We start from the raw sequence: 24,927 nt of genomic DNA, 5'->3' as shown, positions 1-24,927 counted from the left end.
AATCTGAACATCACCGTACAGCTCCTTTGGTTAAACAGAAAAAAACTTCCCATGGTACTCTTTCCTCCTAATTCTGCCATTCTTACTATGCACAATGCGTATTTTCCATAATTCTGTGTAGTGAGATGCACTACACAGAATTATCCATGGGGATAAAATTTTATCTACACTGAAATTTAATGTGGGATAAGTAAGCTTACTATAATGGAGTTTTACACAGAATGTGTATTTCTCAATGTAAAATGATTTTGTGAAGTAAAGGGGAAAAATAGAGGAAGTTTGTTTCCTTAGAGCCTCCATAATTACGCACTTTATTCTTAAAATAAGGGACTGGTCTGCAGGATTAACAAATCTTACAATTCAAAGACAGATAAACATCGGAACGACAAAAGAAGTAAGCAAAATAAAAACGATTACCATTAAAAACTCTTCCCTTGGCAGTTTTCAGAGAGGGTTAAAAAAAAAAAAAAAACTCTTCCTGATTGTCAGGCTGAACCTGCTGTCACATTTGCCATTTTTATAAACCCACCAGTCTGATCAAGAGCCCTATCTTTAAGAATGACTTCTAAACCATGCATTTTTAGAGTTAATGAGGTAATAATACTATAGTATTACAGTTGTAGCTCAACAACTGTTAAGATACTACAGATCAGTAATCCAGAAGATAATTAAACTTTATCAGCAAAGTAGCAACCACACCCCTTAAAAACAACTCACACTGTGCTCCGTTAACTTCCATAAAGGGAATTTCGCTGAAAATCGATTACTTCATTGCTTGAAACTAGCACGTTTGTTTTGGAATTACAGCAAGGTTTTGTAAACACTGTCTCACGGTAAAGCTAATGACTTTACCTCTTTCTGAAACAATCAGTTTCAGGGAAGGCACCATATATTACGGTGAAACTGGGTCTTAGTTTACATAGCGATTAATTATTTTAAAAATTCACTTCCACTGTGCATTGCAAGAATTAAAGCCGTTTTAAAAACTCAACCAAAGCCCAATGACAATATATTACTCTAGAAAAAGTGTGTCCTTTGGGTTCTAAGAAAGGCATTAAATGGGAATTTAATATTAAAATATAATTCAATGGCTAAGTCTCTAGTTTCCCCCAATCACTTAATTTTTCAAAACCCAGAAAGGGCCTGTTTGAGGGTATTGTGAAAACCTGTGGAAAGAGAGGCTTTGGAGGGGAACGGCCGAATTAAAATAAATGCAGAGAGCAAAGAGAACTCCGAGTTCTTTGAACTCCCCCAGGCTGAACAGGACGAGAGGGAACCTTACCTGCCAGCGGCCATAGGTGAGGAGGACCATAGAAATGGGGATGGCGGTGCCGGACATGGCATGAGTGGAGGGCATGCTGTACTCGGAGTTGTAGAAGACCTCTAACTTGACCACGGGCGGTGAGGCGGGCCGCGGCCAGCGGATGATGTCCTTGGTGCACTGGCCCAGGTACATGACCAGCACCCAGATGACCACGAGCCTCCGGCCCACCAGAGGGTCCAGGTTCCAGATCCAGAAGGGGAAGAACAGGATGTAGAAGAGTTCGTTGCCCAGCTCCGTGCCGAAGCAGAACAGGCAGTAGAGCGGCCAGTTGCTCACGCGGGCCAGCTGGCCCTCCTCGCCAGTCAGCGAGTTGCGGCGCAGGGCGCCCGCGCGCCGCGGCGAGGCCGGGCCCAGCTCGGCCGCCAGCCCGTTCCGCACGCCGTTGGGGGAGCCGACGCCGTCCGGCTTGGCGGGGCACTGATTGCGGTCGCTCCCGGGCGGCTGGGGTCCTCCGGGCGCCCCCGGCGGCCGCCCTCGCAGTCGAGGGTCTCCGGCGAGGGGCGCCTCCGCCTTCTCATCCTCCCTTGGATCTGCTGAGCGGCGCGGCGGCGCTTCCACCCCGCACAGCCGCTGAAAACGGGCCACTTTCTGCGGGTCCTGCAGACGGCCAACCAGCTGGGCCAGGCGCTGCCTCAGCGACATGATAACAGAACCCCCGGGAAGGCTGGCCGGCCCCCGGCGCAGCCCCGAACTGTCGCTCGGCCCGGCAGCAGCGGTACCGGCACCGCGCTCTACCCGCCGGAGTGCGCCGGGTGAGGCGCTGGCGCCACCTCCTCCGCGCCTGGCGCCCCTCCCTCTCCGCGCGCGCCCGCCACCGCCCCCGCGGCCTCGGCGCCGCGCGCCGCCACCGCGCCCGCCCAGCCCGCCCGCCCCGCCCCCGCCCGGGATCCCTGAGGGGCCGGGCGGCGAGGTTCAGCCCCGAGCGCATCCGGCGGCTGCTTGGTGTTGAGGATCGGCAGGCGACCGCTTTGAGGTCCCCGGTAATAACCACCAGCAGGCGTCGCGGCGTGTTTCCCTGCTCTACCTTCAGCCCTTCTTCCACGCGGGCTAGTGTCGCCGGATTCCCTCAGCCAGACGTTGACTTGAAGAGGCCACGATCCTGGTGCCAGCTTGTGCAATGCCTGTGACCAAGCAGCCGGACATTCTGCTGGCATAGAACCAAATGGTGAATGATCAATGAAGGCGAAGCAACCACCACGAGTCCGGAATCATTCGACTCAAGTAATTAACAAGTAATTACAGAGCTGTCCCAGGCGACTGATGTTCGGAAAACCATGTGCCAATTGACCAGTGTTGGCAAGACTACATGTAGATCCCAAGACAGAGCCAGGTGATATTAACAGGTGTGGTCTGCAAAAGAAAACCCAGCCACCTACAAATTCAAAATACTGTGTCATTTATCAAATATTTTGGTATATGTTAAGGGAGCACAGGTGTTCTTGACTTAAGTGTAAAATTTCCTTTTCATAGATTCTAATACCTAGAGGGCTTGCACAGAATAAATGTAGAGGATGAATGCAGTATATAGATTTTTAAGTTTGATAACGTTAATTTAGACGCTTAACTTCCCTGTCTCACAAGTTACCAACTTGACTTCTAGCTAGAGCAGTTTATAAGGTCTCTGGACTCCTCAGGTCAGGTGAGTGTCTTTTATGTATATCTGGAGAGAGAGAGATGAGACAGAGTCTCGCTATATTGCCCAGGCTGGTCTCCAACTCCTGGGCTGAAGTGATTCTCCTGCCTTGGCCTCCCAAAGTGCTGGGTTTACAGGCGTGAGCCACCCCACCCGGCCATGGTCAGGTGAAGTTCTGTAATTAAAGAATGTGAACTACTTCCAAGAAACAGGCTTGAAATTGCCCCATGCCTTTAAGACACCAGAAATGTTTTCCTTCAGGCGTGGTAGTTAACGCCTGTAATCGCAACACTTTGGGAGGTCGAGGAGGGAGGATGGCTTGAGTCCAGGAGTATGACAACAGCCTGGGCAACGTGGGGAGACCCCACCTCTACAAAAAATGAACAAAATTAGCCGGGCAGGGCTGGGCGCAGTGGCTTACGCCTGTAATCCCAACACTTTGCGAGGCCTAGGCGGGCGGATCACCTGAGGTCGGGAGTTAAAGACCAGCCTGACCAACATGGAGAAACCCCCTCTCTACTGAAAATAAAAAATTAGCGGCGGGGTGGCACATGCCTGTAATCCCAGCTACTCGGGTGTAATCCCAGCTACTCGGGAGGCTGAGGCAGGAGAATTGCTTGAGCCCTGGAGGCGGAAGTTGTGAGCCGAGATCGCGCCATTGCACTCCAACCTAGGCAACAAGAGTGAAACTCTATCTCAAAAAAAAAGCCAGGCATGGTGGCCCACATCTGTAGTCCCAGATAACTGGGAGACTGAGGCAGGAGGATTGTTTGAGCCCGGGAGGTCAAGGCTGCAGTGAGCCCTGATTGTGCCATTGCATTCCAGCCTGGGTAACAGAGTGAGACCCTATCTCCAAAAAAAAAAAAAAGAGAAAAATATTTTCATTTCCCCGGGACAGGTACTCTCCTCCTCCCACTCCACTTGCTAGGCTGTGGCCACAGAAATAGGAATAAATCATCACCCATGCTCTCAAGCTGTTCACAGTATAAAAGGGAGATAAAGACAGGACTACTTCTAGAGTACGGAGCAGATGGCAAGTGTAAAACAGAGACATAAACAGCATGCCTTGGAAAGGAGAAGGACAAGTTTGACTAGGAACGGAAGAAAGGTGTTAGGAGGTGATCCTGTTGAGCTGGATTGTTTTACAGAGCAAAATATGGATAGGTGAAGAAGCCCATTTTGGGAAGAGAAAGTGAAAGAAGATAGTGATAGGCAAAAATGTATTTGGTAAACAATAGTCCATAGAGACCAGGTGCAGTGGCTCACTCCTGTGATCCCAGCACTTTGGGAAACTGAGGTGAGAGGATCACTTGAGGTCAGTGGTTTGACACCAGCCTAGGCAACATGGCAAGACCCTATTTCTACAAAAATGTTTTCTAAAAAATTAATGGGGGCCTGGTGCAGTGGTTCATGCCTGTAATCCCAGCACTTTGGGAGGCCGAGGCTGGTGGATCACTTGAGGTCAGGAGTTTGAGACCAGCCTGGCCAACATGGTGAAATCCCATCTCTACTAAAAATACAAAAATTAGCCAGGCATCGTGGCAGGTGCCTGTAATCCCAGCTACACAGGAGGCTGAGGCAGGAGAATTGCTTGAACCTGGGAGGTGGCAGTTGTAGTGAGCTAAGATTGTGCCACTGCACTCCAGCCTGGGCAACAGAGCTAGACTCAAGTCTCAAAAATAAAGAAAAATTTAAAAATTAGCTGAGTGTGATGGCACATGCCTATAGCCCTTGCTACTCTTAAGGCTGAGGTGGAAAGATTGCTTGAGCCCAGGAGTTAGAGGTTACAGTGAGCTATGATTTGTACCACTGCACTCCAGCCTGAACAGCAGAGTAAGACCTTGTCTCAAACAGTAAAAATTTAAAAATGAAAAAAAAAAAGTAGCTTATAGCATAGAGTAGCAAGGGTGATTGGAAGTGGGATTACAAAGGGAGGATAGTATTATGTTGTAAATCCTTGAATACCACAGGGATTTAATTTTGTAGACAGTGGGAGCCATGGAAGGCTTTTAGGCTAGGGAGTGACACCATTAGAACTGTGTTTTAGAAGGATAACTGGGAAAGAAATCAAAGACGAATTGTCAGAGGTCAGAGAGTGAAGGCTAGGTAAATAATTAGAAGATTATTGTAGTCATCAGGTGAGAAACAATGAGAGCCTGAACTAGGACCTTGGTCCTGGGGGGTTGGAAAGGAGGGGATAGATTTGAATGAGATTTTGGAACTAGGAAAAAATTAAAATGTTTCATTTGAATTCAAAGGACTACAGGCAAATATTAGTCCATTCCTGGTTGGAACAAACTTGTGTCTAATTTTTTTTTTTTTTTGAGACAGAGTCTTGCTCTGTCACCAGGCTGGAGCACGGTGGTGCGATCTCAGCTCACTGCAACCTCTGCCTCCTGGGTTCAAGTGATTCTCCTGCCTCAGCCTCCCGAGTAGCTGGGATTACAGGCACCCGCCACTACACCCAGCTAATTTTTTGTATTTTTAGTAGAGACAGGGTTTCACCGTGTTAGCCAGGATGGTCCCAATCTCCTGACCTCGTAATCTGCCTGCCTGGGCCTCCCAAAGTGCTGGGATTACAGGCAGGAGCCACCGAGCCCGGCCAACCCTTGTATCTAATATTGAAGCATTAGCAATGTAGTGAAGGAGATAAAACATGAGAAAAATATCCAAATATATTCAAAGAAGGTGTAAAGCCAGGTATACGAAACAGCTCTGGAAAATGAGACAAAGTAATCACTCCGTGGAGTAAGCAGAGAGGTGGCATTGGATTCTCTATGAATGGTTCTGTGAAACAGATGATTCGTTGGCATTTGAAGACAAGGAGCATCTTGGTTTATAGAGAGAAGGGGGAACAGCGTCAGGCTGAGGGATTGTGTATGTGCTTTTCTGTCAAAATAATTTGTTTACAAGGGAATTATTCAGATTCATCTGAAGAATTTCCTATTCTAGGGACTGTTTATCCCAGAGATGGCAGAGAAAGAGGAAAGTATGTAAAACAAAGTAGAGGTGATCATTATATCACATGGCTGATTTATGAGTCCTTTAGCACTGGTATATTTTGTCAGAATGCAATATTCTCTTTAACAGTAGTGGGAACAAAGATGATAGAGAAATGGAAATTTTACCTATAACTGCACTAAACAGGAAAAATAATACAAGCTGACAGAACTTGAAGGAGCTGACACTGGTGCAATAAATCATTGTTAATGAGCGGGACATGGTCTTACCTACATACCAAAGAGCCATGGTATAAAGAATAGTAGTTTGGGTGGTTTCTATCCATATTCCCTCTGAAACTTTCCTAATAGAATACCTTAAAATTTAATTGAAGTTTAACTATAGGCCAGGCACCGTGGGTCATGCCTATAATCCCAAAATTTTGGGAGGCCAAGGCAGGAGAATTGCTTGAGGCCAGGAGGTCAAGACCAGCCTGGGCAATGTAGTGAGACCCTGCCTCTAAGAAAAAGAAAAAAGTAAAAAGAAAACAAAAAAAAATTAACTATATTAAAAGATTCAAATATAAACATTCTACGGCAAGTATTTTTATCACAAAGCGTAACATTTTAATTTTTTAAATTTTTGTTTATTTTCTCCATTCTCTCAGAATGTGAATAAACATTTTTTTGAAGAAAAAATATTGCTGCCAAGTAGGGATATACTACCTGGGTGTGATTCAGTGTCTTTCCTGCAAAAGCCAAATAAAGATATCCCATGATATGAGAACTGTGTCATATCCATGCTTCATAATTAACATGTTGATTTTCTTATATCTTTCTCTGTGCTTGAGTTTATTTTTATTTTTATTTTTATTTGAGATGGAGTCTTGCTCTTTCGCCCAGGCTGGAGTGCTGTGGCGTGATCTTGGCTCACTGCAACCTCCACCTCCTGGTTTCAAGCAATTCTCCTGCGTCAGCCTCCCAAGTAGCTGGGATTACAGGAATGTGCCACCACACCCAGCTAATTTTTGTATTTTTAGTGGAGACGCAGTTTCGCCATGTTGGCCAGGCTAGTCTTGAACTCCTGACCTCGTGATCCACCCGCCTCAGCCTCCCAAAGTACTGGGATTATAGGTGTGAGCCACCTCGCCTAGCCCTCAGTTTAATTTTATACATTAGTAAAATTTTTTTGACATAGATATTCTATAAAGGTAAAATGTTGCTGTCATTTCTAATGTAACTTTCATAAAAGTAGTAAGGAAACAATATGCAGTCTTAGCTAACTTGGACATTTTACCTTCCATAGGCAAATTAAATTTGTACCTTATTATGTTGGATTGAGATAAATCACTGATTCAACTACTTTTACAATGAGGTCAAAGAACTTTATCTTTAGAAATATACATTCTAAGTAATCTATGTTTACAACTATTTTACTTAACAAAATTATAATATTCATTTTAAACTGAATATTTATTGTCATTAACTTGTTTTCTTTTGCCTATCTGGAACCTAATTTAATTTTTTATTATTAAATGATAAAATGTATATATTGCAAACTATTTGCCATAAATTGTTAATATTATAGATTTTTTTTTCTTTGAGACAGTCTCACTCTGTCACCAGGTTGGAGTGCAGTGGTACAATCTTGGCTCACTGCAGTCTTCACCTCCCGGGTTCAAGCGATTCTCCTGCCTCAGTTTCCCAAGTAGCTGGGATTACAGGCATGTGCCACCATGCCCAGCTAATTTTTGTATTTTTAGTAGAAACGGGGTTTCACTATGTTGGCCAGGATGGTCTCGATCTCCTGGCCTCATGATCCACCCACCTTGGCCTTCCAAAGTGGTGGGATTACAGGCATGAGCCACCGTGCCCAGCCCATTATAGAATTGTTTTATTTTTATTTTTTTAGGGACCAGGTCTCACTATGTTGCCCAGGCTGGTCTTGAACTCCTGGCCTTAAGCAATCCTGCCTCACCCTCCCAAGTAGCTGGGATTATAGGTTCAAGCCATAGCACTCGGCTATTACTAGAATATTTGTGATATGTCGATATCAGTAATAGTACATTATGGGCATCAATAAATATTCATTATGAATAAGTTATTTTTGAAAAATTAAACCTATGTTAATTAAATTCTTTATATATACACCTAATGATTTTATCCTGCATCTTTGATTAGTTTTTATTATATTTCTCAAAAATAGGATTTCCTCTGAATTCTCAAAAATCTCTGTGATAGCACAAATGTAAATAAAATGTGTGATGTATATTAATAAAATTTTATCATTAATGGATAATGAGTTTTCTATCTTCTAAGGTTTTTATGCCTCAACGTTTGAATCACCTTCTCCCAAGGTAAAATTCTAAGGGAAAGTACCTTACACAGAAATGGTCTAAAAGTATCCCAGGCAAAAAGCAAAAATAGAACAAAATAAATGAATGATAATAAATGGCCCCATCACCCGCTTTATTTCTAGCCCACATAGGCTGAGCTGACCGTGGAATTCTTCCTTACCATAGAGACCATTTATACTGTTTTCCTTTACCCAAACTCTGTAATATTTTTTAAGAAAATTACTCCCTAAGACGTTTTTCCTCTTTCCTTGTTAACAATTCTCTTCTCAGTCCTATTTTTCTTGTTCTTAAAATCTGACTGGGCCGGGCATGGTGACTCACACCTGTAATTCCAGCACTTTGGGAGGCCAAGGCAGGCGGATCACCCGGAGAAACCCCCGTCTCTACTAAAAATACAAAATTAGCCGGATGTGGTGCTGTATGCCTATAATCTCAGCTACTCGAGACTGCGGCAGGAGAATGGCTTGAACCTGGGAGACGGAGGTTTCGGTGAGCCGAGATTGCTCCATTGCACTCCAGCTGACCCATCTGACTTCCGGTCCGTGCTGAGCTCACTCAAACTGCAGCCATGTCTGGGGACGACATGATTTTTGATCCTACTAAGAGTAAGAAGAAAAAGAAGAAGAAGCCTTTTATGTTAGATGAGGAAGGGGATACCCAAACAGAGGAAACTCAGCCTTCAGAAACGAAAGAAGTGGAGCCAGAGCCAACTGAGGACAAAGACTTGGAGCTGATGAAGAGGACAGTAGGAAAAAATATGCTTCTGATGATCTAGATGACTTGAACTTCTTTAATCAAAAGAAAAAGAAGAAAAAAACTGAAAAGATATTTGATATTGATGAAGCTGAAGGTGTAAAGGATCTTCAGATTGAAAGTAGTGTTCAAGAATCAGCTGAACCAGAGGATGACTTTGACATTATGTTTGGCAATAAAAAGAAGAAAAAGAAGAAGGTCAAGTTCCCAGATAAGGATGAAATACTAGAGAAAGGTGAGGCTCTGGAAGATGAAGACAGCAAAAAAGATGATGGTGTGTCATTCAGTAATCAGGCCCTGCTTGGGCAGGCTCAGAAAGAGACTACACATATGAGGAGCTACTGAATTGAGTGTTCAACATCCTGAGGGAAAAGAATCTAGATATGGTTGCCGGGGAAAAAAGGAAATCTGTCATGAAACCTCCACAGGTCGTCCGAGTAGGAACCAAGAAAACTTCTTTTGTCAACGTTACAGATATCTGTTAACTATTACATCATCGGCCCAAACATCTCCTTGCATTTTCATTGGCTGAATTGGGTACAAGTGATTCTATAGATAGTAATAACCAACTTGTAATCAAAAAAAGATTCCAACAGAAATAGAGAAAATGTCTTGAGAAGATATATCAAGGAATATGTCACTTGTCACACATGCCAATCACCAGACGCAATCCTGCAGAAGGACAGGCGACTCTATTTCCCACAGCGTGAAACTTGTCATTCTAGATGTTCTGTTGCCAGTATCAAAACTGGCTTCCAGGCTGTCACTGGCAAGTGAGCACAGCTCCGTGCCAAAGCTAACTAATTTGCTAATCACTGATTTTGCAAAGCGTGTTGTGGAGATGTGGCTGGACAGGTTTGCCATTACAGTGGATATACCATTGTATTAAAAACAAGATAAAAAAGCTGCCAAGTTGTTTGGTGAGTAGTTGGTTGGTCTGCAATCCTTGCAAGATGCTGATGCTCAAGCTGTTGACATACTCATTGCCTACTTAGCAACTATCAGAGAAACGTGATATGGGGTAAGGAAGTGCTTTTTTAAAATCGTTCATAGACTTCTGTAAAATGCAAAGTAAATTAAAGTTATTATAACAGTGAAAAAAAATCTGATTGATGCCTTTTTTCGCCCCAACAATGATTGGAAATATAGATATCTTACTGGTTCAAAAGATTTTTTTTTTTAAGTTCAGGTCTTGAAATCTCCAGTCACATCTGCACATTCACCATTTAGACATCTTAGTAGGTGTTGATTTGCCCCTAATATTTTGATGTTTATAATAATGAATATACTGGAGAAAATTCTCAATCAGAATGGAATATTCTAAGTGTTACAGCTCTTTTAGAATTTGCCCATCAGACTTTATGGTGCTTACCAGAAAGCTCCCCTGGCCACCCTGCAAAAAAAGAAAATGGAATATTCTAGTTAATTAAATTTTCTGAAGAATGTAAACTTTTAATAAACTTTAGTCCTTGGTGAAAATCATTATAAAATGTGTTTAATATATTTTTGAATATCCATTTTTGTAAGTATACTACAATTTACAGCCCTTTTGCATATTTTTTGTTTGTTTGTTTGTTTGTTTGTTTATTTAGAGACAGGGTTTCACCATGTTGCCCAGGCTGGTCTCCAACTTCTGAGCTCAAGCCATCCACCGGCCTCTGCCTCCCAAAGTGGTGGGATTATAGGCGTGAGCCACCAAACACTACCCATCTTAACCTTTTTAACAACCTATCTTTTTTGTAGTAGATATTCGAGGACTTTCATGACTTTTAAGATCAAGTGTGTAGATATTCGAGGACTTTCATGACTTTTAAGATCAAGATGAGAAACAGACTCAAAGATTTGTGGAGCTGGAAGGGGCTTAGAGGTCATCTTCTTAATTTTCTCATTTTATGAGAGTCACTCAGTTTATTAATGTGATATTTGCTGACTGTGCTAGGTTCTTGGAGATGCAATGTTAATAAGATATAGCTCCTGCTTTCAAGATGCTTGTGTCAAATAGTCTTTGAGAGTGCTATCCTTCTAGGTTCCAGATTAGACCACGTGTTGTCTTTTTAGCTTTCCTTCTCTGAATTCCCTCACCCATTCTTCATTCCCACTGCTACCACCCTAACCTAAGTTCAGTTAAGACAAGGAAGGAGTATTCTAGGAAGTGATTCAAGATTTCTTTGTTATAAAGTGAGATTTCAGAAGTCATAGTTGAATCTATACAAGAAACCTATAATGGCTGCTTCAAATAAAACAAATTCTATGTTTAGCTTTTTGGTCCATTATAATCACTTCCTACCCTAGCAATTCATGCTTATTTCCTATGGGAACAAGGACCCAGCCTTGTCCTCCAGTCAGACTTGTCTTTTCATTCATAGACTACCTACATCACTAACTCAAGGCTTCTTTCCCCTACTGGAACAATGGCTTTCTATCCTACCTAACTATATCATCCCCCATATTTAAGGTTTGTATCTTTCATATCATACCGAAGAAAATTGGCACCTGTGATGATCTTGCTAGAACTCTGTGGAATGCGTTCCTCTGGGTAACCCCAGATTGGGTTCCCACCCTCTGCTGGGCCAGGGAGTGGGTTCCCTGAGATTTTTGTACTTTCGGACTGTGAGAGATTGGGGGTGGTTTCTCTCCAATGGTTAAAACTTTTAAGTCTAAACTTAGAAACATAGTAGACATATGTCCTACCTTTAGAGAAAGCTGGTTAGTGTTGAGAGAGAGTGAAACTGCCATACCAAAAGCAATAGATACAAAACTTGGAAACACTCCTAACAAGGTTCAGGCCCCTTGTTTCATCTCTGCAGCCCCGCCTTTTGTTTGTTTGTTTTTTGTTTTGTTTGTTTTTGAGACAGGGTCTGGCTCTGTCACCCAGGCTGGAGTGCAGTGGCTTGATCATGGCTCACTGTAGCATCAACCTTCCAGGCTCAATGGATCCTCCCATTAGGCACGCACCACCATACCCAGCTAAGTTTTGTATTTTTCATAGAGATGGAGTTTCATCATATTGCCCAAGCTGGTCTCAAACTCCTGGGCAAGTGCTGGAATTACAGCCTTCCCACCTCAGCCTCCTCAGGTGCTGGAATGACAGACGTTAGCCACCATGCCCAGGCTAGCCCTGCCTTTTTGAGACGGAGTCTGATCTGTTGCCCAGGTTGGAGTGCAGTGGTGTTATCTCAGCTCACTGCAACTTCCACCTCATGGGTTCAAGTGATTCTCCTGCCTCAGGCTCCCAAGTGACTGGGATTATAGGGGCCCATCACCATACCTGGCTAATTTTAGTGTTTTTAGTAGAGACTGGGTTTCTCCATGTTGGCCAGGCTGGTCTTGAACTCCTGACTTCAGGTGATCCACCCGCCTCGGCCTCCCAAAGTGCTGGGATTACAGGCGTGAGCCACCACACTGGCAGCTCTGCCTTTCTTGACACCTGATTGTTCAATTCCTCCTTGGATTTCATGAGCCCATAAATCCCCCTCTTGACTTAGATTTGTTTGAGTTGAGTTTCTGTTATTTTCTTTTCTTTTTTTTCTTTTTTTTCTTTTTTTTTTTAGACGGAGTCTCAGTCTGTCACCCAGGCTGGAGCACGATGGCGTGATCTCGGCTCACCGCAATCTCTGCCTCCCGGGCTCAAGCAATTCTCCTGCCTCAGCCTCCCAAGTAGCTGGGATTACACAGGCACATGCCACCATGCCCAGCTAATTTTGTATTTTTAGTAGAGACGGGGTTTCTCCATGTTGGTCAGACTGGTCTTGAACTCCGACTTCTGGTGATTGGCCCGCCTTGGCCTCCCAAAGTGCTGGGAATACAAGCATGAGCCACTGTGCCGGGCTGAGTTTCTGTTATTTTCTAATAAAATATAATCACAGAAGTGGTTAGAGGCAGAATTAGAACCAGAAGCCAGATCGGATTGTCAGTGTACAGTGTTGTCAAAAACCAGTACTGCTGTGTGTGTGTGTGTGTGTGTGTGTGTGTGTGTGACGGGGTCTCTCTCACTCTCTCACCCAGGCTGGAGTGCAGTGGTGCTATCTCAGTCCACTGCAACCTCCGCCTCCCAGGTTCAAGCGATTCTCCCACCTCAGCCTCCCAAGTACCTGGGACCACAGGCACCCGCCACCACTCCTGGCTAATTTTTTGTGTTTTTTGGTAGAGACAGGGTTTCACCATGTTGCCTAGGCGGTCTCAAACTCTTGTCTTAGGTGATCCACTGGCCTCAGCCTCCCAAAGTACTGGGATTACAGGTTTCAGCCATGGTGCCTGGCCAATACTGCTGTTTCTCAGAGGCAAGGGCCTGACCTGATCTTCTAATTTTAAAAAAGTTTTTACTAACATAGTGCTGGGAGCAAAACAGACACTGATGGGTTATACTACAAGTGTATATAGTACACTGTTATGGAGCAAACACTATCTTGAATCAGAAAAGCTAGGTTTGTGGTCAGACATGGTGGCTCACACCTGTAATCCCAGCTACTCAGGAGGCTGAGGCAGGAGAATCACTTGAACCCAAGAGACAGAGGTTGCAGTGAGCTGAGAGCATGCCACTGCACCTCATTCCTCTGTGATCTTAGGCAAATAAATCATGTACAGCCTCAGAGGTATTATATAATTCCTCACTGCAAAATGGGGAGAATAGTCCTCTCTGCCTTGTAGGATTATGGAAAAAGGCTAAAATGACATTCTTTATGTTAAAACTTCTTAGACTATAATGTGAATTAACAACCACACACATATAATCATAGCAGTTGTAGGAAATTGGACTGAGAGTATGCTAAGAACAGAATATACCTTTGGAAACTGTATTTGAAGTACTGAATCTGATGTCTTACTGTGGTCTTAACATCTTAACCATTCAAATGTCCACCATTACCTCAAGCTCAGCATCTCCAGACAGAATGCATTCTCTTCTCCGTAACTCTGATTCTGTTTGCCACCCCTCAAATCTGTTTTCCACACTGCTTTCAAAACTGCTTTCTGAAAAGTAAACGTGCTCACAGTTCTACCCTGCTTAATACCCTTCCATGTTTCCCCTTGCCTTAAGATGAAATTCTGATTTTTGTTTGGCATTCATGAAGGACTAAATTTAGGTTTCTCAAGATACCTGAGGAACAGCAGGTACTTGAGGTCTAATTTACACATAACGTTGATTTCACAGAGGCTCTTTGGCTACCCACCTGACTTTTAAATATATATGCAGGGTCTTGCCTTCTTGCCCAAGCCGGAGTGTAGTGGCTATTCATAGGCCAATCACAGTGCACTGAAGCCTCAAACTCCTGGACCCAAGCAATCCTTCTGCCTAGGCCTCCTGAGTAACTGGGTGACAGGTGCACACAATGGTGCCTGGCTTTCGCCTGGCTTTTTGTTTTCCTGACCAAAGCCATGAGGTATGCAAGCTGAGGGAACCCAGGTGCTAACCAGGCCTCACATGCGAGGTCTTCATCATCCTGCTCCCACCTGTCTTTCTTACCACTGTGCTGTATTCAGTTATTCTCACCTGATGTTCAATTATTCTGAAATGAAGTTCCCTGAATATTCCATGCTCCATGTGTTCAGACTATTTCTCTGTATATATATATACACACATACGTATAATTTGGAAGGTACTTGTTCAGATTTGTTACATGGGTATACTATACTGCATGACACTGAGATTTGGGGTACAACTGATCCCATCACCCAGGTAGTGAGCATAGTACACGTTAGTTTTCAGCCCTTCCTCGTCACTTTTTGGAGTCCCCAGTGTCTGTTGTTTCCATCTTTATGTCCATGTGTACTCAAGGTTTAGCTCCTACTTACAAGTGAGAACATTATTTGTGTTTTTCTGTGTTAATTTGCTTAGGTAATGACCTCCAGCTGCATCCATGTTGCCTCAAAGGACATTATTTCATTCTTTTTTATGGTTGTGATTTCTCTGTCTTGAACTCACTTCCTTCCATTTCTCACCTGGGTGAGTCCTTCAAGACTGTCTTCTATATTAGTTCATGAGTTAGTTGAAGACAGGAACTGTGTCCTCGATTTCTGTATTTCTAACCCAGAATTTTTTTTTTTTTGAGACAGAGTTTCGCTCTTGTTGCCCAGGCTGGAGTGCAATGGCGCCATCTCGGCTCACCACAACGTCTGCCTCCCGAGTCCAAGAGATTCTCCTGCCTCACCCTCCCAAGTAGCTGGGATTACAGGCATGTGCTACCACACCTGGCAAATTTTGTATTTTTAGTAGAGATGGGGTTTCTCCATGTTGGTCAGGCTGATCTCGAACTCCCGACCTCAGGTGATCCGCCTGCCTCAGCCTCCCAAAGTGTTGAGATTACAGGCATGAGCCACGGCGCCCAGCCCAGAAATGTTTCTTGAATAAATATCAGTGAATAAACTTTAGAAGTCCATTCTCATTCAACTCCCCTACAAAGATATTGAAGCCTGAAGAATGATTAAAACTTGTTTGAACCTGATTATTTGACATTTGCCACAGGTTCTGGTCAAACCAGTATGTTCAGGAGCTGTTTAGTAATCAATTATTTGGAATTATTTCACTTAAATGATCACTAGAAAACAACAAGAAAGTGAAACTTTCTCTTTTTGGATAGCCAATTTTAATAATGAAGGTAACTTTATTGGTACTTATATGACAGGTACTATCTGATGTGCCTTGCAGAGAGTAACCACCTTAATCCTCACAACTATATGGTAGATATTATTTCTATCCTCATCCCACATATGAAAATTTGAGGTATGGAGGCCAAGCGCGGTGGCTCAAGCCTGTAATCCCAGCACTTTGGGAGGCCGAGACGGGCGGATCACGAGGTCAGGAGATCGAGACCATCCTGGCTAATACGGTGAAACCCCGTCTCTACTAAAAATACAAGAAAATTAGCCAGGCGAGGTGGCGGGCGCCTGTAGTCCCAGCTACTCGGGAGGCTGAGGCAGGAGAATGGCGTGAACCCGGGGGGGCGGAGCTTGCAGTGAGCCGAGATCGCGCCACTGTACTCCAGCCTGGGGCACAGAGCGAGACTCCGTCTCAAAAAAAAAAAAAAAGAAAAGAAAATTTGAGGTATGGAAACATTAAAGAATATATTCAAGGTCATCTAGTAGCTAGTAGAGCCAGAACTCAGAAACTAGAGTCCACACTCATATATAGTAGCTATGTTACCCCCAAGAACTCTTTCTTTAAACAAACAAAAAAGAAAAAAGAAAGAAAAAAATATATATATGTAATATATATGTATATTCTTTCTTTCTTTCTTTTTTTTTTTGAGGTGGAGTCTCGCTCTGTCTCCCAAGCTGGAGTGCATTGGCGCGATCTCAGCTCACAGCCACTTCCGCCTCCTGGATTCAGGCGATTCTCCTGCCTCAGCCTCCTGAGTAGCTGGGACTACAGGCGCCCCCCATCACGCCTGGCTACTTTTTTGTATTTTTATTAGAGACAGGGTTTTACCGTGTTAGCCAGGATGGTGTCAATCTTCTGACCTTGTGATCCGCCTGCCTCAGCCTGCTGGGATTACAGGCTTGAGCCACCGCACGGGGCCCTTATAATTTTATAAAAATAGACAGGGTGTTTACTATGCTGCCTAGGCTGGTCCCAAACCCTTGGGTTCGAGTGATCCACCAACAATTGCCTCCCAAAGTGCTGGGATTACAGGGATGAGTCACCAAGCTTAGCCAACTCCTGAGAACTCTTAAGAGTACCTGTTCAATATTTTCTATTCACTTGTAACCACTATTTTAGGAAATTCCATCTTCTGCCTTACAGCAAACAACATTCAACTGACTTCTGAGTCTTGAACTTTCACATTATATTTAGTTTAGATATAATAAACATATGTTACACAAAATGTTATGTGAGGCCAAATAGGAAATTGTTTTCCATTCATTTTAATGAAAAGAACAAATATTGAACGCTTACCAAGTGCAAGGTTTAGGGTAAGGGCTAGAGAAGATACAGAGAGGAATAAGACACTGTCTTGCCCTCAAGAAGCTCTTAATCAGAAGGGCAGATTAAAAATATACACAGCATACTGTAATGAAAAACAACTGTGTTAAAACTTTAAGGGAATGGGCCAGGTGCAGTGGCTCATGCTTTTAATCCCAGCACTTTGGGAGGCTGAGGTGGGAGGATCACTTGAGCCCAGGAGTTTGAGACCAGCCTGAGCAACATAGTGAGACCCTGTCTCAAAAAAAGAAAAAAACAAAAAAGAAAGAAAAAAGCTTTAATGGAAGTACAGCCACAGTATCAGGGGAATAATAATAGAATAATGAAAGACATTATTTCCCAAACAGGGAAGAAATAGCATTTGTGTTGAATAGAAATTTAGAGGGGGAAATTTGGGGTTTCTGTTGTTGTTGTTGTTTTTTGAGACACAGTCCCACTCTGTCGCCCAGGCTGGAGTGCAGTGGCACGATTTCGGCTCACTGCAACTTTCACCTCCTGGGTTCAAGCAATTATCTTGCCTCAGGCTCCCTGTTAGCTGAGATTACAGGCATTCACCACCACACCCAGCTAATTTTTGTATTTTAGTAGAAATGGGGTTTCACCATGTTGGCCAGGCTGGTCTCCAACTCCTGAATTCAAGCAGTCTACCCACCTCCACCTCCCAAAGTGCTGGGATTACAGGCGTGAGCCATGGTGCCCAGCCCAGAGGGGAAATTTTGGAAGCAAACCATTCAAGACATAGAAAAGGAGATTGAGTGAACACAGTGTTGAAGTTGTTAGAATCAATATGGGATCACTTGTTTTAAAAAACAAAACGGGCCAGGTGCGGTGGCTTAGACTGGCCAACAGGACAAAACCCCATCTTTACTCAAAATACAAAAATTAGTCGGGTATGGTGGTGCATGCCTGTGATCCCAGCTACTTGGGAGGCTGAGGCAGGAGAATCACTTGAACCCAGGAGGCAGAGGTTGCAGTGAGCTGAGATCATGCCATTGCACTCCAGCCTGGGCGACAGAGTGAGATTGTCTCAAAATAAAATAAAATAGCCAGGCATGATGGCTCGTGCCTGTAATCCCAGCACTTTGGAAGGCCAAGGCAAATGGATGGCTTGAGCTCAGGAGTTCGAGACCAGCCTGGGCAACGTGGTGAAACCCCGTCTCTACTAAAATACAAAAAAATTAGCCGGACATGGTGATGAGTGCCTGTGGTCTCAGTTACTCAGGAGACTGAGATGGGAGAATTGCTTGAGCTCAGGAGGCAGAGGTTGCAGGGAGATGAGATCACACCACTGAGTTCCAGCCTGGGTGACAGAGTGACACCCTGTCTCAAAATAAAATAAATTTTAAAAATTAAAAACAAAAATCTTTTCCAAGCACAGATGTGTTTAAAAAAAACAAAAACAAAAACAAAAACCTTTGTCTTCCTTTACCTCCTTGAATATGCATCTATGCATCGTTTATTATGGCACATTGCAATGTCCTATTCCCAAATAAATATAATTTTTGTTTAGAGAACCTCTGTTAATTAGGGTAACAATGGTGAGACTAGAAATAGCTAGGTAGGTTTTTAAAACAGCTGAAAGTGTTCATGGGAGAAAGAGATGAAGTTAAACCTCATTGCAGAAAAATTTAAAATCGATTCTACAAAATTGCACTTTATTCTTTGGCAACAGAGAGCTACAAAAAGGAACAAAAAGAGGATGAAAGAATGCTGGGATTGGCATAGTAATCTTTAGGAAGACAAATTTGCTAGCAATAAGAAAAATTAGGCCAGGTGCGGTGGCTCATGCCTGTAATCCCAACACTTTGGGAGGCTGAGGAGGGAGCATCACCTGAGGTTAGGAGTTCCAGACCAGCCTGGCCAATATGGTGAAACCCCATCTCTACTAAAAATACAAAAAGTAGCCAGGCATGGTGGCAGATGCCTGTAATCTCAGCTACCTGGGAGGCTGAGGCAGGAAAATTGCTTGAACTCAGGAGGTGGAGGTTTCAGTGAGCTGAGATCACACCATTGCACTCTAGCCTGAGCAACAAGAAAAAAAAGAAAGAGAAGAGAGAGAGGAGAGAGAAAAGAGAAAGAAAGAGAGAGAAGAAGGAAGGAAGGAAAGAAGGAAGGAAGGAAGGAGAAATTAAGATGGGAGCTGAGGAATCTAGATAGTAATGTAATGGGGAAAGATGAGGTTAATAAGGTCCTGAACAAGAGGAGTGGCAAGGGATAGGAGAGGCAGAGGTAGGGTATTCGGAAAATATCTCCTTTTAGAATAAAATAATATACAATCAATTTTTAGAATTCTACATACAAAGATAGACTATGCCAACTAAAAACCAAATCCATTAGAATTATTATGGTGGGGAGAAGACTGCTGCAGTCCTCCCTCAGTACCCATGGGGGATTGGTTCTAGTACCCCCTCCCAACTGCCCTCATACCTTGTAATCACCCACTGCACAGACATAGTCAATTCAGTGAGACTGCAGCAGTGCAGTAGAGAAAGAGTATAACTGACACGAGGCTGACCCATATGGGAAAAAACTGGAGTTGTCGCTCAAATCAGTCTCTCAGAAGGCTCAGAGGCTCTGGTTTTTATGGACAATTTGCTGGGCAATGGGGGCTAGGAAATGGGTGCTGCTGACTGGTTGGGGATGAAATCATAGATGTAAGGAACACTGTCCTCATGCACTGAGTCCACCTCTGGGTAGGGCCACAGGAGCAGTTGAGTCATGAGTCACAAGTACAGGTGGGGTCCATCTGAAAAACATCTAAAAATAAAACCAGTCTGAGGTTCTACAACAGTGATGTTATCTATAGAAGCAATTGCGGAAGTCACAAATCTTGTGACCTCTGGCCAAGTGACTCCTGAGCAGTAGGGGGTTGGAAACTACGCCTACATTTTAGCAGAGTTCAAGCCCCTCCCACAATCCTATTCTTGCGGTCTTTCATTAGTCTTACAAAGGTAGGTTTTAGTCCCTGAGCAAGGAGGGCATTAGTTTTAGGGAAGGACTATTACTGTCCTTGCTTTCAAGTTGATATAAATTCTTCTCAGAGTTAGCTTGGCCCATGCCCAGGAGCGACCATGGTGTCAGAAGCAAGGCTGAGTGGTCTATGTCAGATTTCTCTTACTGTCATAGTTTTGAAAAAGTTGGTTTCACACCAAAATCTGCGGATGCTGAAGTCTGTGATATAAAGTGGTGTAGTATTCACATACAACTTACACACATCCTCATGTACTTTAAATCATTGCTAGTTTATTATAATGCTTAATACAATGGAAATGCTATGTAAATAGCTGTTAGTTTTTTTGTTTGTTTGTTTGTTTTTGAGATGGAGTCTTGCTTTTTTGCCCAGGCTGGAGTGCAGTGGTACGGTCTTGGCTCACTGCAACCTCTGCCTCCTGGGTTTAAGTGATTCTCCTGCCTCAGCCTCCTGAGTAGCTGGGATTACAGGCGTGCCACCATGCCTGGCTAATTTTTGTATTTTTAGTAGAGACGGGATTGTTCACCATGTTGGCCAGGCTGAAATAAACACTTTTTGTTTCTGTCGATCAGTGAGGACAAAACATTTCAGCTAGTTATTTGTGATGGAGATTTGGAGAGCCTGTGTCTGGCACTGTCATAGCTAAACAAGGCAGGTATCCCTGAGTCTTATCTAACTTATCTAACTCATATGGGGGAGTAGCTATTTTTTTAGAACACAAAAAGATGAAGGGATTTCCTAAACCTTCAGGTTAAGTTCAACATTGTCAAATAAAATGGCCTTATTTTATACTCAGATTCCCATTAAAGGAGTAAAAGTGTTAGTATTCTTTGGGCGTTAATGGCAACACTATTTAAGTTTCATTTCAACACCCAGGTGTCATCATTCACTCTGACACACTCACATTCAGTGATAGGACAAGGACTCTAGTATTTTTACATTTATGGAACAGAAGTGGTTGCCATATGCTAAAATTGTTGCTGAAAAGTATACCGCAAGTGGAAGAACTTAGGTTATGCAAATAGAAGATACGCTTCAAATCAGCAGTTTGGAAACTGTAGTTTTAATGTTACTAATTTAGGATAACAAGGGGAAGCAACCTTAGATGTTTCTCAACTTAAGGCTAGAAAAAGCTGTTATTTTTTTCTTCTTTTTTCTTGAGACAGAGTCTCAACTGCAGCCCGGAGCTCTTGGGCCCAAGTAATCCTCCCACCTCAGCCTCCGAAGTAATTGGAACTACAGGTGTGCACCACTGATGTAGGAGTTAAAAAGAAATTTTTTAGGCAGATCGTGAGGGTAAGGAAGTCCTCCGTAAGGTTTCCCTTTTAATGAAAAGCAGCCCTGCTGGGCGTGGTGGCTCACACCTGTAATCCCAGCACTCTGGGAGGCCCAGGTGGGTGGATCACCTGATGTCGGGAGTTTGAGACCAGCCTGACCAACATGGAGAAACCCCGTCTCTACCAAAAATTCAAAAACTTGGCCAGGCTTGGTGGTGCATGCCTGTAATCTCAGTTACTCGGGAGGCTGAGGTAGGAGAATCGCTTGAACCCGGGAGGCGGAGGTTGCGGTAAGCTGAGATTGCGTCATTGCACGCCAACCTGGGCAACAAGGGCGAAAATCCATCTCAGAAAAAAAAAAAAAAAAAAGGCAGCCCCAAAATACTTTTCTTTTCTAACAAAGAGCAGCCTGTAAAATTGAGCTGCAGACATAGACAAGCAAGCTGGAAGCTTGCACAGGTGAATGCCGGCAGCTGTGCCAATAGGAAAAGGCTACCTGGGACTAGGCATGTTCAGAATGGTGGCTCCACGTTCCCTTCTCTTTGCCAGTCACGTGTACAAAAAGGAGCGGACAACACGGCGCCGGCCGAATGAAAAGTCAATTTGCATAATAAGATTAGAGTGCAGTGGCAAGCCTTCCCCGTGCTCTATGTAAACATTACACCTGGTATAACCAATCTGTGGGCCCTATGTAAATCGGACACTGCCTTCTCCAGCCTGCCTATAAAATTCGGTGCACTCCCATTCCAGCCCAGAATTCCCTTTCGGGGGCCCCGGTCTCTTGCAAGAGACAGAGCTGTTCTCCTTTCTCTTTCTTTGCCTATTACACCTCTGCTCCTAAACTCACTCCTTGTGTGTGTCCATGTCCTTAATCTTCTTGACGCAAGACGAGTAACCGCAGGTATTTGCCCCAAATAACGATGCCACTTCACCACTACACATGGCTAATTTTATTTATTTATTTTATTGAATAAGAAACCTCACCTGGATTTTTAAAACAAAGTCTTATTTAATATCTTTTCTTTTCTTTTCTTTTTTGAGACAGAGTTTTGCTCTTGTTGCCCAGGCTGGACTGCAATGGCGCCATCTCAATCTCGGTTCACTGCCACCTCCACCTCCTGGGTTCAAGCAATTCTCCTGCCTCAGCCTCCCAAATAGCTGGGATTACAGGTGCTCGCCACCACACCTGGCTAATTTTGTATTTTTAGTAGAGTTGGGGTTTCTCTATGCTGGTCAGGCTGGTCTCCAACTCCCGATGTCAGGTGATCCGCCCACCTCGTCCTAAAGTGCTGGGATTACAGGCATAAGCCACCGTGCCCAGCCCTTTAATATCTTTCAGTAAAAAAACTTTTAATTTTTTTTTGTATTTTTTACTTTTTTTTTTTTTTTTTTTTTTTTTTTTTTTTTGAGGGAGGGTCTTGCTCTGTTGCCCAGGCTGGAGTACAATGGGAACGTTACAGCTCACTGCAGCCTCAAACTCCTGGACTCAAGTGATCCTCCTGAGTAGCTGGGACTATAGTTATGTGCCACCATGCCTGGCTAATTTTCTTTTTGTATTTTTAAATAGAAAAAGAGTTTGGCCATGTTGCCCAGGCTGGTCTCAAACTCCTGAGCTCAAGGGATCCTCCCACCTTAGCCTCCCAACATGCTGGGATTACAGGCGTGAGCCACTACACCTGGCCAAAAGCTGATTATTTCAACCATCAAATCAAGAGACAGACATCATATCCACAACAAGAGTATGTACATATCGAGAAGTGTGATATTACTTCAATAACAGGTTACTATTGTTTTTTTTCTTCTTTTTCACATTGTTTTGATTTGGTAAACCTGATTATTTATTTTCATGTATAAATGATGAGTGCTATAAATTCGTACCATTTCTACTTACTATCCACAATGATCAGAATAATCTCTTAACTTCATAATTCCAATTGTTGCTATCTTTTTACTTTACCGCTACTTCCAGCCACTTTAGATTTTTAAAAGTAGGTGCTTTATAATACATTTGCTTCAAAAAATATATTTAACTGATAAAGAAGTTAAATGAAATACATTTATACATTGAATTACCAAGAATACCAGAATGCCAAAGAATAATGATACTTCATAGTTTATGTAATACATTTTCATAAAATCGAATACATTATTTCATTTGATCTTTACAATATTTCTGAAATAAATTATCACCATTTTATAGTTGAGGGAAGTCAGTGGCAGAGCTGGAATGAGATTTAAGTACTGATTGATTTACTTACATTGCCCTATATACTACATAATCAGAACATTTTATGTAGGATAGTACAAAGATTACAATATCCAATAAGAATGATAGTACAAGGCTGGTCACAGTGACTCATACCTGTAATCCCAGGGCTTTAGGGCACTGAGGCAGGAGGATCACCTGATCTCAGGAGTATGAGACAAGCCTCGGTAACACAGCAAGATCCATCTCTACAAAAAATAAAGATTAGCTGGGCATGGAAGCACCTGCCTGTAGTCCCAGCTACATGGGAGGCTGAGGCAAGAGAAGAGCTCGAGCCCAGAAATCTGAGGTTGCAGTGAGCTATAATTGCTCAATAGGTTCACCTTGCCCACTGCCTAGACTGACCCAATTTATCAAGACAGGGGAATTGCAATAGAGAAAGAGCAATTCACCAACAGCCAGCTGTGCAGCAGACCAGAGTTTTATTATTTACTCAAATTGTTCTCGCTGAGCATTCAACTTGGTGGATGGGGGAAAGCAGTGAGCCAGGAGTGCCCATTTGTCAGGGATGAAGTCATAGGGAGTCGAAGGTGTCTTCTTAGGCTGAGTCAGTTCCTAGGAGGGCAACACAAGATCAGATGAGCCAGTTTATTGATCTGGGTGGTACCAGCTGACCAAACACAGGGTCTTGCAAAATATTTCAAGCACTGATCTTAGGAGCAGTTTAGCAAGGGTGAGAATCTTGTAGGCTCCAGCTGCAAGACTCCTGAAACCATAATTTCTAATCTTGTGGCTAATGTTAGTCCTACAAAGGCAGTCTAGTCCCCAGGCAAGAAGAAGGTCTGCTTTGGGAAAGGGCTGTTATCTTTGTTTTAAACTATAAACTAGCTTTCTCCCAAAGTTAGTTAAGCCTACGCCTAGGAATGAACAGGACAACTTGGAGGTTAGAAGCAAGATGGAGTCAATTAAGTTAGATCTCTTTCACTGTCTCAGTCATAATTTTGCAAAGGCAGTTTCAGCACCGCTGCACTGCAGCTGGGGCAACAAAGCGAGACCGTGTCTCTAAAACAAAGAATGGTAGTATAAGTGAAAATCTTGGTCGGTAGTGGTGACTCATGCTTGTAATCCCAGCACTTTGGGAGGCTAAGGCGGGTGGATCACCTGAGGTCGGGAGTTCGACCAGCCTGACCAACATGGAGAAACCCCATCTCTACTAAAAATACAAAATTAGCCAGGCGTGGTGGCATATGCCTGTAATCCCAGCTACTTGGGAGGGTGAGGCAGGAGAATCACTTAAATCCGGAAGGCAGAGGTTGCGGTGAGCCAAGATCATGCCATTGCACTCCAGCCTGGGCAACAAGAGCAAAACTCTGTCTTTAAAAAAAAAAAAAAAGAAAACCTTTACCTTAACTTTGAATATATATATATATATCTGCCTTATATGAATTCTTTAACTGGTTCATCTTTGACATAATTCAAAAATCTTCATAAACAGAGAAATAATATTTGTACATAAAAATGGATAAATTTTTCTTCCATGAAGAAATAA

The 24,927-nt window shown here is 43.3% G+C and overlaps 1 protein-coding gene, 1 non-coding gene and 1 pseudogene across 2 annotated transcripts in view; 2 read left to right on the top strand and 1 right to left on the bottom strand.

The window, feature by feature from the left end:
• Nucleotides 1-2,074, bottom strand: part of SGPP1 (sphingosine-1-phosphate phosphatase 1) — a 46,987-nt gene extending 44,913 nt beyond the window's left edge. Inside the window, exon 1 of the mRNA XM_009211718.4 lies at nt 1,283-2,074. Within this exon, the coding sequence (XP_009209982.1) occupies nt 1,283-1,966 (684 nt within the window). The 5' untranslated portion in view covers nt 1,967-2,074. The remainder of the gene's footprint in view (nt 1-1,282) is intronic.
• Nucleotides 2,075-8,720: 6,646 nt separating this feature from the next.
• LOC101010244 lies at nt 8,721-11,892 on the top strand (annotated as a pseudogene).
• LOC116276064 lies at nt 10,329-10,390 on the top strand. Its single transcript, XR_004185511.1, has one exon. It is a non-coding gene; the product is annotated as a U7 small nuclear RNA (small nuclear RNA).
• Nucleotides 11,893-24,927: the final 13,035 nt, after the last annotated feature.

Source organism: Papio anubis, chromosome 7, assembly GCF_008728515.1.
Source record: "Papio anubis isolate 15944 chromosome 7, Panubis1.0, whole genome shotgun sequence".
Taxonomy (NCBI): domain Eukaryota; kingdom Metazoa; phylum Chordata; class Mammalia; order Primates; family Cercopithecidae; genus Papio; species Papio anubis.
Note: the sequence above shows the minus strand (reverse complement) of the source record. Positions and strands in the feature narration are given on the sequence as shown.